This window comes from Typopeltis vanoorti, chromosome 8, assembly GCF_054136105.1.
Source record: "Typopeltis vanoorti isolate ZY-2024b chromosome 8, IOZ_Tvanoo_1.0, whole genome shotgun sequence".
NCBI lineage: Eukaryota > Metazoa > Arthropoda > Arachnida > Uropygi > Thelyphonidae > Typopeltis > Typopeltis vanoorti.
The window spans coordinates 36,698,224-36,715,056 of NC_143556.1; the positions used below are offsets into that span (position 1 = coordinate 36,698,224).

General features: G+C 35.8%; 1 protein-coding gene across 1 annotated transcript in view; it reads right to left on the reverse strand.

Annotated features, from left to right (window-relative positions):
• Window positions 1-6,361: 6,361 nt before the first annotated feature.
• The window catches only part of LOC150103930 (uncharacterized), a 57,814-nt gene continuing 47,342 nt past the window's right edge, over window positions 6,362-16,833 (reverse strand). Inside the window, exons 7-8 of the mRNA XM_090397099.1 lie at window positions 9,696-9,777; window positions 6,362-7,264 (exon numbers count right to left, since the gene is read on the reverse strand). Coding sequence (XP_090253225.1) covers window positions 6,871-7,264; window positions 9,696-9,777 — 476 coding nt within the window. The 3' untranslated portion in view covers window positions 6,362-6,870. The remainder of the gene's footprint in view (window positions 7,265-9,695; window positions 9,778-16,833) is intronic.

A 16,833-nucleotide genomic window follows, 5' to 3' on the forward strand; every position in this document is an offset into this window, starting at 1 on the left:
GAATTAAAAAATAAAACAGTTCCGCAGTTTGATGCAGGAGCTTACTTAAGTAGACGTAGTCAACTTCTCTCAAATAGTCTATCCGCTGCAACTGGTTTGCCAGCTGCCACTGTTCTTTTAAACTTTATATTCATCCACGGCATTATTGTACTTGTAGGTTGAACAGACTCACATGGATGAGAATAGGATTATGATTTTAAAAAAAAAATTAAATGGAACACAATAAAAGAACACCAATAGAGTATGTGAGTTTTTCTATCTTTTTTTTTCAGCAACACTTTAAAACTTTAAGAACGAATTAATTAAAAGCAGACAAATAGTAATGCAATATTAGAAAGTAAATCCGTGTTAATTTTGTTCCAATTAATATGCATTTTACAGATTCGTTGATTAGAACGCCTTAGAATAAGTTAGCTGGCCTCACTTGGAAGTGGCAGGACTTTTTTTCTCCTGGAAACTCGGGGTTTTCTTCCCGCAAAACAGACAAACCAGCCACAAAATGCACACAATTTACATAGCAGACAGTGCAAATAGGATTAACTGCCCTATCACCAGGTTTAGTAATCACGTTTCGATGATGCTAAGTTAATTAGCATTAATAGACCATTGTGCCTAACACGAAAGAGAAGATTGGGATAACTTGATTGTTATTATTGTTGTTGACAACATAATTCGAAATTAGTTTCATGGAATTATCGTATCATCGAAAACAGAAAAAATAATCAATACAGAAACTAGGTTGTATATATACACAGGTGTCCAAAAGCTAAGGGCGAACGACATTTTTACCTATACATGAAAAAGTTTCCATGACTACAGCCAACTATGGACATAAATTTATTGCCAGCATACCAATAAATTATATTTCACCAAAAATGCGTTATAAATTTCTTACAAATTAAATTGCAATACGTTTTTGGCAAAAGTTACACATTTCCTAAGGACGTAGTTTAGGAATTAATGCACAGTGCTTACAGAAAACTGTGCGGAGAGACATTTTTATGAATAGAACAACCACTGAAAACATCCACTACGATGATCTGTGGATAAAGGGATGCAGACTACAAGCCTTCAGGCATATAAGCCTACTAGTCGCAGATGTCTTGCCACAGTTTGTCGAGATATACGCGTATCTGTGTTTGAATAGAACTAACTTTCAAGCTGACCTACTGTGGTGCGTCGATTACGTTTTACTGTCATAAACAAAAATCTGTCTTCATGCTCCGTGGTAACGCAAGGGCAATATCTTAGCAAACGAACACATTCTATTGGTTTAAAGCGTTGCCCGAGCCCGGATACAACTATATGAGCTTCCAAACTCTCTGGAAATATTAGTAATTCTGTGGCTTTCTTCAAGCTTTTCAATAATTCTTCCGCACGTGAAATAATCTAGATGATGTCTTTGATAAAAACCAAAATAGAATAATTTCAAAATTATTTTAATAATAATATTTAATATTACTTTAATATTAAAATTAGTTTAATAATTCCATTTGCAGCAGAACGGTGCTTTCAAATCCACATGACGTGAATACACACCTTCACAAGCATACAACACCCACCCACAGGGCAGGATAGCTTAATTATTAACTTTACTTAATTTTTTTATTGTATAAAAAAATTTTCGGTCATCAACAACATAACTGAAAACGAGGAATGTTTACAAATCTCAAAATATTTTTCCATCTCAATAACTGCTAAATATGTTTATAAATATAAACATTCACTGGCTTGTAAGCCTGAAAGGTAATTTAGGTAACCTTTCTTATTGATTTACTTATGTAGTATTACTTATCTAGTATTACTTATTTACTTACTGATATGTTTGATTTACTTGAATTTTCCTGTTTTCATGAAAAACTATAATAATGATAAGATATGTCCGAAATATCTAAGGAATTATGTTGTTGTTGTTGTTGTTGTTGTTGTTGTTGTCGAGTTCATTGAAGAGCTTTTAGATATGACCGTGGATCTGTAGAACTGCTTTGGCAACCTGTTGAACTTTAATGGAGTAGAGCTTTTCTCTAGGGTTATTGTTAATTTTCTGCAGAGCAGCAGCAATTGCTGGACAAGAATAAATATGGACAGGTGTTAGTTCAACTCCTGGACAGTTTTTGCATGTTTCATAGCTCTTACTACCGTCTGGATGAATTTTAATACCTTTAAAATGCTCCATTCTTAGTCTGGTAATGATGTGGTTATTTTTCTATTTTTATTAATTTCACTGATTTCATTCTTCTTCTTAATAGCTTGTTTTACCAATCTTGTTTTGGCAACAGAGTTAGCATCAGTTAGTGACAGTGGGCGTAATTTTTGAGGTAAGTATCTTGCTTCTTTGGCTAGTCTGTCTGCTCTTTCATTGCCTTCGATATTTACATGGGCTGGTATCCTTTGCTGGTATATTTTTCAAATTTAAGGTTCTTAATAGTTCATGAATTTCCTGTGTGAGTTTTGTATTTCCATTTTTAATGCCTCAAGTAAGTGCAGATTTTGAGTCGCTGTAGATGGTTATTCCCTCTGTAATGTTTATTACTGGATTTGACAGATAGAATTTGAGAGCTGTTTGTATGGCTGTTAATTCACAAGTGAAGTTTGAAGCTATTTTGCCAGCTATGGTTTTGATTTGCATTTCCTCGCCTCCAGATAGAGTTAGAAAAACCCCTGAACCTCCTTGGTTGAGTGCTTCATCGGATGATCCATCGGTGTAGGCAATGACATGGTTTGGGTTGTTTAAGTGATGAATAGTGTCAAGTTCTTTTCTTTTATTTTCTTGCTGTGAATCCTTTTTTTGAACAAAGTTCGGGGAGATTTAAGTTTATCATTGTGTTTTTTGGTAGAATAGTGGAAAAGAATGGCTCTTTGCCTATTTCAATGGATGCTCTAAGTCAATCTGTTTTCTAATTTCATGATCATATTGTAACGTAGATGATCTCTTTAGTCTAAATTTTCTTGTCCAGGCATCGAAAGTCCTGAGTGAGATGTGATAATGTTGGTGGTTCCTGATTCTGTTAGTGAATTTAACTGTGGAGAGTTTTCTTCTGTCTTCTAGTATGCTAAGCCCACACTCTTGTTGAGCTTTTAATTTATTCGTGGATGAGACTGCACCTATAATAATTTTTGCTGCTCCGTGAAGTTTTTCTTTTGAGCTAGTAGAAACTGGAGCCCAGATTGATGAGGCACATTCCATAGTGGGTCGTATGAGTGCCGTATATGTAGTTTTCAGTGTCTTCGGTTTTGCACCTCACTTTGTTCCACAAAGCCTTTTGATGATATTAAACTTTATTAGGTATATTTATAATATGAGTTGTAAATCTCACTTCAGTATCTAGGGTTAGGCCTAAGTATTTTGGAGACTCTTTTTTTCTATTTTGCTATTATATATTTTGATTTGGGGGTTGTAATTGTGTCTATTTTTTTTATCAGTGAAGGAGACGCCAGTTTTGTTTTTCTGGATTTATCTGTAGTTTAAGTTCCTTTGCTCATCTTTCTAAACCTTTTATTGAATGATTTAGGACTTTTTCAGATTGTTGAGGATTTCTGCTTGCTTGTGTTCCAGATTTCTATGTCATCTGCATAGCATGTTATTTTTGCGTCATTTATTATGCGAGGATGAATATTGTTCATATACATGAGAAATAGGAGTGGGCTTAAAACAGAACCTTGTGGGATTCTAGCCCATGTTCGATGCATGTGGGAATAAATTCCATTAACTTTTACTTTCATTTTTCTTCCTTTCATGAAATCTGAAATCCAAATTAATGCATTTCCCCTTATTCCAGTATCGTATGCAATTTTTATTAACTTTTGTCTCCAGACTCGATCATAGGCAGCTGTGAGATCCAAGAATATTGCTAATGTCTTCTTTTGTGGTTGTTATTGAAAACCATCTATGACTGATTGGCAAAGATAAAAAATTGATCTTCTGTACTGTGTGGAGACCTGCATGCAGTTTGTTAGGAGTTGATCTTGTTATTTTATAAGAGCCAATTCATGAGTCTGGTATGTATTATTCTTTCGTTTAGTTTACAGAGAGAACTAGTCAAAGCTGTTGGTTTGTAGCTTTTACAGTCACTAGGGTTTTTGTTAAGTTTTAGTAAGGGTATAATGACTGATGTTTTCCAGATTTTTGGTAGTTTATCTGCATTCCAGGAGGTGTTAAATATCTTCAGAAGGCAGTTTTGAGCTATTTTTCCCTATGTGTTTTTAATCATATGTCAAAAGATAAGATCAATTCCGAGTGATTTGTCGTGGTCAAGTTGACTAATTGCTGTTTCTAATTCTGTCATTGTGACGTCCTGAGTAAAGATGTCTTCAGAAGGACAGGTGCTGGATTGTATTAGCAGATGTTTTGCAATTTTCCTGCACTTTTTTTTTTTTTTTTTGCTGTATTGCAAATTGCTTGCATTAGAATAACGTTTGGCTAGTAAATTTTCCATCCATTTGTTTCTTGCTGCTGTATTGGTTCCTGAGGAGACTGTGTTTGAAGAGTGGTCAGTATGTGGAAGTGCTGCGTTGTTTAATAATCTGATGATGTTCCAGTGTTGTGAGTCTTTTCTTGGATCTACTCTATTGCGCAATTCTTCCCACTTTTTTGTTTGCAGTTAGAAATTTCATCTTCTATGTTTTGATTTAATTCTATTAACTTCTTTCTGTTGTCATCTGTATTATTTTGTTTTAACTGTTCGTTGATAATATCTCTTTCATTGATCATAGCACTGATATTGCGATCTTTCCAAAATGGAACCCAATTGTTTTTCCTGAGTCCTCTGGGAATTGAATTTTTTGCAGCTTTCTGTATGTTGTCAGTTAGTTCTAGTAGTTGCTGATCAAGTTTGTGCCTGTGCAATATGTTTCTAATAGTTGTGTGCATTTAGGCCAATTTACTTTTCTGAAGTTCCAAGATCTCTTTGTCTGTGGTTTTTGGTCCAGCTTCAAATTAATGGTTGTGATAATACGTCTATGATCACTGATGGCATTCTTTAGTATTTTACACTGGGTAAGACATTTTCATAATCTACTACACATCACAGCAGTTTCGTAATCTACTGTTGTGATGGCTAATGCTGATTCTGTGCCTGTTGTTTTTGATATATATGTATTTTGTTTGTTGTTTATGATCTCAAGGTTTAGATCATAAATTATGTCTTCTATTTGTGCTCCTTTCCGATCTAGTTGTGTGGGACCCCCAAGTTGAGCTTTTGGCATTTAGATCTCCTAAAAGGATCTTTGTGTCTGACGTTGTTTGACTTATTTGTTGAAGTAGTTCTGTATTTATATCTGTGTTGTCTGGGTGATATGCATTGACTATTATAGTAGTGCGTGTAATAATAATATTAACAGACTATTGCAATAGTGTAAAATTGTAATAGTAAGGAATAATATCGTAAATATATATTAAATATATAATTGTTCTCGCAGTTAGCCTAGTGGCTATGCGCTTCGCACCCATATGCCTAGAAAATGGGTTCGATTCCAGTCGTTGACGTGAGGAGCTTAAGGATCTTTCTCAGACATAGCCAAATTAGCCGGTCTTGGGCTTGGACGGCAGGATTTTCCTCCCCAGTTTATATGGGCTTTTTCCTCCGCAAGCAGGCAAACCGGTGCCGTGAACACACGAGCTACAGCCACAGGATATACATGGAGGCATAGGGCTGGTAGTCACCTTATCCTCGGAGCGAGTACGACTTGTTAGAGCTTAATTAGCTCTGTAACAGGCCAGTAGGCCTAATACGTAGTAGGGAGAAGAAGAATAAGAAGAAATGTATAATTAAGAAAGAATGCATTTTGAATAGATAAAAATCTTAATTCATCTTTTAAAAATTCATTTTTTTATTTTAAATTACTTGTTGTAATTTAGCTCCGTTAAATAAATGTAAGTATCAAAATTAAAATCTTAAACACCTTTAAAACTCAATTTATTTTGATTTTCTTTCTTTTTTTGTTTTCGGGAAGATATGAGGAGCGATGAAAATGATGGAAGATTTGTTTGTAAGACACGAATCTTGAATCTTGTTTTTTTTTTTTTTTTTTTGTTTCGACTTACCTGTTTTTAGGAGTACAAAATAAAAACACGTGATAAGAAATAAATATTTATTACAATTCTGTTTAATGTACATCACAAAGGATAGTTTAGTATTCAAGTGTGACTAATGGACTATTAAAAATATTTCTGCTTTATCATTACGCGTTCCTTACTTGTCGGTGTATAAGATAAGGAACGGGATATTTCAAGCAGACGACAGATTCTCGAATGTCATTAAGGTAATTCTTAGTCCCGAATAACTGAGAAAATGTCCTGACTATCTTTCAAAATAAACAGAATTTTTTTTTTTTTTTTGAATGACGCGATACAATAATGAGAAACAAGCAAGAGGTTTGTGAGAACGGTCATAATAATTCCATCTCGGAAAATTATCTCCAAAAATGGTAGTGATATCTAAATTAGCACTTAAATACCAACCTGTCCACTTATAATAAATACACAAAATGTCTTAAACTTTCCAGGAGTGAACACTGAGAACGTCGAATGCTCCACTCGACTCTTCTTAAGAAAATTCGTTCAGATGGTTGAAAGCCTTAGCAGGTACGGAGCCATATTTTAAAAGACGGATCACCACTGTTATTTTCTGTTATAAATAAGAATTCTGGAGGCATGAGAAACATGAACATTCTTACTTGGACTGCTTGCATCTTGTGACGTGACAATTTCTTGAAATTCAAGTGGTGGAATTCACCAGGATCCATTCTGAAGGCGAAAACCCTACACATCAGAACGGAAATCTATAGGAATCGTTTCCGCTTAGAAATTTCCACATCACTGTGACTTATTTGAGCATTTATGAAATGGTTAGTTGAATAACGTCAACACGCTTACGTGGACCTATATAACAGTATGGTGAGGTCTTTGTATGCCAACCTAATGTAGCATTGCTTCGAATGAGTGACGCAGCTACCCCAATTCCTCCCTACAATGCAGTGCCACGTTGGATGGAACATTTGATCAAAGTCCTGCTTGATACTTTCAGCAATGTGCTTCTCGGTATTGAATAACTTCACTGCTTGAGCTGCACTCAACAATGCTGCCCTCTGCATTTCCAATGGCATGTCCGCAGCCTGAATCTTAATGTCTTGGAGTTCATCTTCGTAAGTGGACACAGTTGCAGTGATAGTAGAAAACCTACTTCGCTCACGACTGGCGTATGTCTCGTGTCGTTTCGAGCTAACGGGAAAGAAAAAAAAAGAGAGATTAAAATTCGTATAATAGCTAATAATTTGACATAGGGGAAAAACAATAATTACTTGATAATCTCACTTAGATCTAAACCGGGCAGAATATAAATTATAGACTTAAAAACGGAAAAGGCAAAGAAAATATGAAAAAGAAAAAAAATAATTATTATATTGTTAATATTAATATATATGCACCTGAAGGGAGTCACTGGCTCATCCATAAAGGATATTTGAAGGCATATTATTTATAACGGAGAAAATAAAGAAATACGAGGAAAAGCTGGAGAAATTATTTCGATCCATAAATTAATAAAAGCAAAATTAATCCACTCCTATTTCAAATTTTCATAAATTCCACCAGGCCGGTAGAGAATTTTTAATATTAGATCGAATCATTTTGTCTATAATAAAAAAAGTGCTGATTGAAACTGAAATCAAATCATGGGAGCATCTTCTTTTATGCATCTTTCTATCTAGACTAAAGTTATTGCCATTTATAATTTCGAAACGTTTTGTCCTTTCCTGTTTGCAAATGGTTTCATTAAAACATGGAAGAGCACAACAAACATTTGTGTAGATTCGTGAATATCAAATCGTGAATAAATCTGTCCAGCGAGAATGTTGAAGTAACTATTGAAACCTACGATCCAATACAAAACTTGTACCTTTACAAGTAAACCACAGTAGATAAAATAATTATTTCATTTATGATAATTAATAATATGTAGATGAATGAAAAATGAAATGCAGATAAAAATATATAAAAATCTTCTAATATTTTTTAAATTACGAGAGTTTGTTATTTGTAACACAGTTTTCAATCTGGAGTAAAGTAGTCATCAATAATAAAATCATAGAAATAATAAATATTTTACATTGTACTGAATTATGTAGCATAGTAAGATAAAAATATATTAAAATAAACTTCTAGTTTTTTCAAGTTAAGACAATTAATAAAATTAATAATCGTAATTTAGTTAAAAAGAAAAAAGAAGAAAAAAAACGCGTTTTAAAATGTGCATTTTAGCAATATCCTCATTACTGTGTTAAAGTGAGATATGGACATTAAACGCAACAAGATAAACAAAGAATAAAACCAAATGCAATGAAATTTATATAAAGAAAAAAAAATAATAATAAACCCTTCGGAAATATTGTGACGACAAATACTCTACTTTGATGGACTTCTGTTTATAGAGATTTCAACTACCATCACTTATCATAAATATTCTTTTTTTTTTCATTCGTCCATGATAACTATATTTCCTTATTTTCGGTATAAGAAAAAAAAGTCAAATATCGAGTCAATTAGAATCCCATCTGGGCTTTAGGAAAAAACCTTGACAGGAGCTTTTGTCTAGCTAACAAATCAGACAACATAATTTAACCCACTGAAAAATGGATAGCATCTCCATCTTCTCAACCTAGAGTCCGTGGATTAGAATCCGACTTAGACAAGAATTTCATCGTTCGTGTAAGACTGCTGCTTCGTTTATTGAAGACTTGAAAAATCCATACTTGCGGAAAAAGTTCAATGATTGCTCCATCTGGAACACATGCTTCAAGAATTATCTAACCATTACAATACCAGTTTCTTGTATGGTTTCAAAGGCCAAAGTTCGTATTGTGCCAGTGACAAGGAAGTTCTTCTATTTCTATTTAGTCGAAACTCAGCTGGTCAGTCTTTCAATGGAAGGAAGGGATTTCTGGAAACAGCAAACCTTTTTTCAACAAAATGAGACAGCCACAGTCGGCAGACATAATGCATGATTTCTTATAGACATTCCTGCATTGGTCCTAATAAAAATGGTCGCACCTTTCCAATCTCTTGTTTACGACTGGCTCATGTTAAATATTATAACTAAGTTTTTCAGACAATGATATATTGTGTGAGGATTAGGGACCACGAGATGGGCACTTGTTTGCCGTCTTTTCAACTGTATTCTGCCTAAAATTACATGTGGTTCCAACATGACGGGACTCCAGCCCATTTTGACATTTCTGTGCGTCAGTATTTGGACAGGTCCTTTGGGGCTCGATGGATTGGGCGTGGTGGACCCGGTGCATGGAACAGCTGTCTCAATAGTCTTGAGACAGCTGTCTCTAATTAGCTACCGGTGGAGACTGAATTGTCCACTCAGTCTCCACCGTTAGATAAGGCCAAAACCGCCTACTCTTTAGAAGGGAATAAAAAGAGTTAGCGAATTTTTTTTTTAGAATGCATTTGTGGTTTTGGTCGAGTTGTAATCTATGGGAAGGGCTGAGCATTCAAAGAATTTAAAAATAATAAAATAAGTCTTATTTATTCCAAAGATTAAAAAAATTTCTATTTTCAAAAGTATATTACTTCATGCTTCCTATATAAATATTGAAAAGGAAATAATGTCTTTAACTAAAATATTTCATTGGTTCAAAGCCATTTTAAAACAGTTCCTTTATTTAAAAAAAAAAGAAAATAAACTTACTGATTTACGAGAGGTCGTGGTATATAATCATCCATCTTCATTCGATCGAGTCTTGAAGAAGATTCAGATCCTCCTGTGACTTCTAAATAATAAAACAAAAGTCGTCATATGTCGGTTAGGAGATCTATTCATATATTTAATTGTGTGTCGATGACGAACTCTTAAGCTAATACATAATTATACGGAGTGGTTCAAAATTCCAAGTACAAACTTTGAACATCAAAATCAACCATATTCACATAGGAAAGCATGACCGGAAACGCCACCGGAAGGTACTAACAGGGACACAAAGATACAGAAATAACACAAGGCAGTAAGTAGTGTAAAAAACTTTATTAGGCGTAACTGAATAGTTCAATAATAGTTGGATACAAAATATGGTTTCACATCAGGTGCTCAAAGTTAGCAGCATGACCATTACGAGCATGATACATGCCTGACACCGACGACGCATTGATTGCCGTACATTTTCGAAAATACCTGGAGTTATTAGTTTATTCTCGGATATTAGCAGCGATGATGGCGATTCTTGCCACGAGGTCCATGTCAGAGGCAACAGGCGTTTCGTACACCATGGTTTTAAGGGTCCCCCATAGAAAGAAATCGATGCTCGATAAATCAGGTGAGCGTGGGGCCATGCAACGGGTCCACCACGCCCAATCCATCGAACCCCAAAGAACCTGTCCAAATACTGACGCATAGAAATGTCAAAATGGGTTGGAGCCCCGTCATGTTGGAACCACATCTGCCGACGCACAGTCATTGGAACATTGTTCAGTAAATCCGGCAGAACTTCTTCCAGAAAGGTCCGATACTTCTGGGAGTCCAGTCGGGGTGATAACAGGTATGGGCCGACTAAACAGTCAGCGACGATACCTGCCCATACATTAAAGCGTTGCGAAGCGTTGTTGTGCAGCATGTGATCGCACAGCGTGTGGGTTCTCATGGGCCCACACATAAGCATTGTGGTGATTGAAGACCCCTTCGCAGGTAAATGAAGTTTCATTCGTGAAAACACAAGTTGGAAAATCCGAGTCTAGGGTACTTTTCTGCAGAAACCACTTCGCGAATTCCACACGTTGAGGATAATCTTTGGCCATCAGTAACTGGATCCGTTGCAGATGAAATGGATGTAAGGACTCAGAGTGCAAAACGCGCAATGCACTGGATCGAGATATTCCTATAGCAGAGGCAACGGCACGTGTGCTTGTCTCTGGATTATTGTCCTTCGCATGCAACACCTCCTCTTCCATGGCGGGATTTCGCGTCGATCGTGGCCGCTCACTATCATGCCTGTGATCCCTGAATGATCCATAGTCATACAAATTCTGATGCAAATTCGCAAACATTTGGTGATCCGGTACACGTCTCTTTGGGTACCTTCTGCGATGCATTCGTACAGCTGCTTGTCCATTACCGTCAGCTAACCCGTAAACGAGGTGCATGTCTGCTATCTCAGCGTTCGTAAAACGACGCATGCTCTTCGTACGACGTCGAAAGCTTGAATGAGGAAGCCCCAATTGCTCACCTGGAGCGCTGGCGAACAGCGCCACCTATCACTTTCGGGTGGCGTTTCAGCTCATGCTTTCCTATGTAAATATGGTTAACTTTGATGTTCTCTCTACCTCCCCTCAAAGTTTGTACGTGGAATTCTGAACCACCCTGTATATTATGTAATCAATCATATAATATATATATTTAATTATTTATAATGTTTATAAGATATACTAATTAAGAAATGTATGTGTGTATAAGGTGAGGTAGATAGTCTCACACGGAAGTCTGAGAAAGGCAAATTTGGGATTGTAGGAAAGATGGTAAAGCAATTATCAGTCGTATTCAACCATCACCAGCAACCAATATGCGTTCCAGAAGATAATTCTCATGACTTGCCGATCTAGGATTCTTTGGAGCAATATTGTGATGCTATTCCAAGCACTGTTGCTTGGTTTCGAAGTGAAGTGATAGACACAGCTTTCATCACCCGTGACAATGATCACCAGTAACATTTTCCCAATATTTATATTTATGTTTATACTGCTCTAAAATAAGTTATTCCTTCATGAGTGCTAGAAAATAAGTACTTTTTTAGCGTTGATGTAATGTAGAGTATTTGCTTGTGGCTTCAGGTAGGCTTGCATTTCGTACTTAAAATGTGAAAAGAGATACGAAATACTGACATTATATCTGTCCTAGTTAGTAGATATAATGCAGATCGATGAGTTGACTCTCTCTCACAAAAATAGTTCGAAATAATTCAAAATCATAATATTGGGCAAAACCTATCCAGAAGAACAGCAGACAGCTAATTTTTCGCGCAGAAAAAGTAGTTTATAATCTTCCCTGCCTGCCCCTTAAAAAAACAATGTATTGGAATGTTATAATCAAAGGAAATACGCAATTTTCGCCTCCTACCTTAAAAAAGGCGATACACAAAAATTTGTAAACAAATCAAATCATCAACGCGTTAACTTTATTAGCAGTAACAGCAAACAACTCAAGCATGATAAGCATTTGTGTGTTATCGAAAAATAAAATAAAATAAAACTTCGACAATTTTCACTTAATTTGCAGCCAGCTATCTTTCACTGAAGCGTGAATGTGTGTGCAAAGTGCAACGGACAGTATACAAATTTTTCATAAGAATTAACATAAGTGAGACAAAAGTCTGAATACGTAACAAATATACACAGTTAAAAAAAAAAGGAAACTAAGTATAATGTAGCATAAACATAATTCATTCCCGTTCGTATCCTAACGTTAAATTAGTCAACCATATTAAACCTGTATGTTATTATTGTTATTTACAAGGGATCTCCAGGAAGTCAGGTCTCATTGTGGGAGTCTGAGAAGAATGACAAGAATGATGGTACTTTGCTACACACGAGAATCCTCGTATTTAGTGCATGCCCATCTCAGCTAGCATCCGTGTAATACTTAACTATATTATTGAAATATTATAAAGCGTATATATGTTGCATGCACATAAAGCAAAAGTATGTAAAATATGATTCATGTTAGAGATCATTATGATAGTGAACGCATGACTAAGCGTTTAACCCTTTCTTCAGGCACAAGATTCTCTTGTGAACTGGAATGTATCTTTATCGATATTGGCATGAGATGCCAAAGTTAATCAACCTTGACTTTTCATTAGAAAAATTTGCAGCGGAGTTCTCAAAAGAAAGAGTGAATGACAGGCTTTAAAATAAAATGAAACAATAAAAAAAAATGATTTGTCTGGTAGCAGTAGAAAGTACTGAAATCGGTTCCACTCTTTATTCTTCTCTTCCTAATTTTTATGACAATTTCACTCGAGAAAGATTCCAAATGTAATAACACAGTCAGTGCTATAAGACTCAGGTAATAATCAACGTTGCTATAATTCATTTTTCAAATTTCATTTTTGCATTATTATTCAGATAACCAAAGAGAAAAAATTGTTTCAGCTGTCAAAGCTGTGGGAAAGAGAGTGAACTCGAGCGTTGTACACAAATACTTGGTACTCACCCACGACATTTTCAATGAGTTGCCCAGCTTCAAGTTTAGAAGGGAAGCAAAGTATTTAAAGTGCTTTTGAAAACACAGAACATGAAGTACATTTTAGGGTAATTAATCCGTTCTGTCAGCTGCTAGTGCTAAATAAGTATGCCAAACATACGCGTAAACAACGGATATGAAAAGGAGAGAGAGAAAGAGTTTTTTGTTACTACGTTGATTTCATAACATGTTAATGCACTAGAGGAGAGTTCGAAATCCACCGGGATGTGTGTGTACGAAAGTGAAAAGTATGACATGTTCTTTGTCATCAAAAATAGTACTTCGCTAGTTTTAGCGCCAAAAAATAATTCAAATGTATTTCTTGATCATTATTCGAAAATAATTTTTGATTTGAAATGAGGAGGAAGTTGAAAAATCACCAGAATTACAAAATTGTAATTCTAAAAATTTACATTGTAATGAAGAGAAGTGTAGATCAATAGAGTGTCTGGCATTTCGAATAACTGACTACATGAAAATTATGAATTTTATTTATGTACTCGTATATATTTATGGAAGCACGTAAAACGACCTTTATGTTTGAGGCTAACAAAGATGTATGAAAGCCAGCCTTCTTATAGCAATGTTTTCGCATATTTTTATTGCCCAAAACAGGCATCCGAAACCATACACACACACACAAAAAAAAAAACTCCATTTTAAATATATAATTGAAAGTTTACATTAAGTTGGCCGAGTGGTTCAGGTATCCGTTCTCCAACCAGGGGATTCCAATTACGCTATGGACATGGATGTTTATTATTGCTTATAGGTGGAAGGTGAATGTCATCGCCCGGTGTAAGACCACAGCCACGCTTACTGAAGGCCTGAAGTGACTTGAAAAAGTTCCATGTTTAGTTCCATGTGTGTATGTGTGTGTGTGTGTGCGCGTGCGTGCGTTCATAGCACTGTGCACTCACTTAACAACTGGGATGGCTTCCGAGATCCAAGTAATTAATTATTAGTTTCCCATATCTGTCAATCCCTGAATTCTATGGCCTGCTTAGCAGTTTTGGGGATTTTCCGCCACAACATGAATCCATAGGAGACACTTAACCACACATTTAGTTGAACATTTTCTTATAAATATCCATGGCTTCCTAGATGGTATACGAATTCTAGTCGGAATTCGAATTCTAACTAAAGGGCATTTTTGATACTGTGGTTTCCAGTTGCCTTTCTTGTCCAACAATAGTCTGTGTCTGTAGACAGATCCGTAGCTGTCTGCATTCAAGGAACGGGTTGTCATCTGCCGCAGTATGAGAACAACTAACTCATCTTTGATTGAAAAGCCCCGATAAAGGTTCTTCGCGTCATAGTGGAATTTTCAAACCAATGAGTTCTATCGAAACCAAATGAATCACGGAGGCCCTAATCGTATATTTTTCAATAATAATAATTTTTAATGGTTTTATTTCTTCCTATACTGCCATATGGCTGTGAAACATGGACACTGCATGCAAAGGAAATTCAAAAACTAAGAACAACACAATTTAGTATGGAAACAAGTATGCTTGTTATCACAAGATTGGATCACAAAAGGAATACATGGATAAGAAATCAAACTAAAGTGACTGACATCATAGGAAGAGTGAAACACTTGAACTGGCAATTGGCTGGGCATATTGCTCGAAGACAAGATCAATAATGGACAAAAGAAGTACTGGGATCCACGAAAGGAAAAACGACCACAACGCCAATCTAAATCACGGTGGATTGATGATATCATCAGATTTGCAGGAGTGACATGGATAGACAGTTTTGGAGTAATCTTGGAAAGGCCTTCATCCAGCAGTGTATCGACAATGGCTGATAATGATATATATATATATATATATAGATAGATAGATAGATAGATAGATAGATAGATTTTTTTTAATTTTATTTTATTTTTTTTAGAGCAGATATAAGATTGATAAGATTAGAAATCAACAGATATACAAAAAAAAAGTGTAATTACTATAAAAAGCTGTAAAAAAAAAAAAAATCCACGGGAAGGCGAAATAAATGTTGAACTGTAAAATTTGGACTTTAAGAATAGATACCTACGCCGATGAAACTGTTCAACAACATTATTATGTATATTAGTAAGTGGATTTATTGATAAGTAATATCCTATAGACGCTTCAGTGGAACAGGGTGTAACTATTGAATATATCAAAATAATCGGAGCTATTTGCAAAACTCAAGAAGCTAGTTGCACTGCAGCAAAGAGAGATTATCTTCCAACCAATAAGCGTGTTAAAGAAGATGACCGAAATAACTCTCTGAATTTTTGCTACGGCTACACAGCTTACAGCTTATAAGATTCCACTGATGCAGGAGCTACGACAAGGAAATATCAAATATAACTGGATCATCGCAGTGAAAATATTATTGAGGGCAGATTATGTACTGCATTTATAGACCATGATGCCACCTTTTACGTTATTAGTAAGATGGTGACACAAGTGTCATCTTTAGGGAAGTGAAAATCAGCTCGTTTTAACGGTACATGAGCGCATAGTTCCAAACTGAACAGGTTGTGGTGCTCTGACTTTGGATTCAGCGGATGGGTCATTCTTCTTCGTGAATACCACAACAATAGGGGGCGATGTACTGAACACGCTGAAAAAATTAGTTGGTACCTCAGACACCTTCCAAAATGACGAAATTCCATCACATAATATCATGAAAGCTTTCTGAAATGAGCTGTTTCCAGAGTAGTTTTCAGTGACTCTTAGGTCACCACCTTTGACCTCTCTAGATTTGCGTGCGTACGTGTGTGTGTGTGTGTGTGTGTGTGTGTGTGTGTGTGTGTGTGTGTGTGTGTGTGTGTGTGTGTGTGTGTGTGTGTGTGTGTGTGCGCGCACGCGCTCGTGTGCGGGTATATATATATATATATATATATATAATATCAAAGGAGTAATAAATATATATATAATCAGATGTATATATATAATCAAAGGAGTAATAAATAATGAGATGTAAGAATGGGAGTTCATATCTCTCATCATCGGCCTTTGGAGTATAAAGAGTACTGAGGGTCAGCAAGTAGTAAGAGGGGAAGAGAACGAAAGGTAGAGTATGATAGTAAGAGATAATAAAAAGGCTTCAGTCAACCTGTGTAGCTATGTAACCAAGAGGTTGTGGCTAAACGGTCCGTGCATGTCATCTCTTCTCACCTGTTCTAAAAAAAACTTTAAACGTACTTTACTTTCTCCCATAGCTTAAACTAGATTAAACCAGGTGTCTGAAGATGACATCTCCTAACACCTATTGCTCTATATATATAAAAAAAAAACGTGACTTAAATTAAATTAAACCAGGTGTCTGTAGATGTTTCCTACAAGAAATAAAAACTGAAAACATTTTAAACTTAAATTATATAGGATTGCATTTTGGAACTTAACTGATTAGCTTAGTGCCGAATTAAAGGGATCCATTGTTTTGAAGGGCTGAGGGGAGGAAAAAAAAAACCTGAGAACGGACATTTGGGGGAAGAACCTGGCCCGAGTGATGCAGCTCACGAGGAGCCGCAACGCCTTGACGTAAAGCTTTCGCTGCTCGGGTTCTCAGGCTGATCCCTCCTGTTTGTGGAACTGTAAGATTTGTGGAT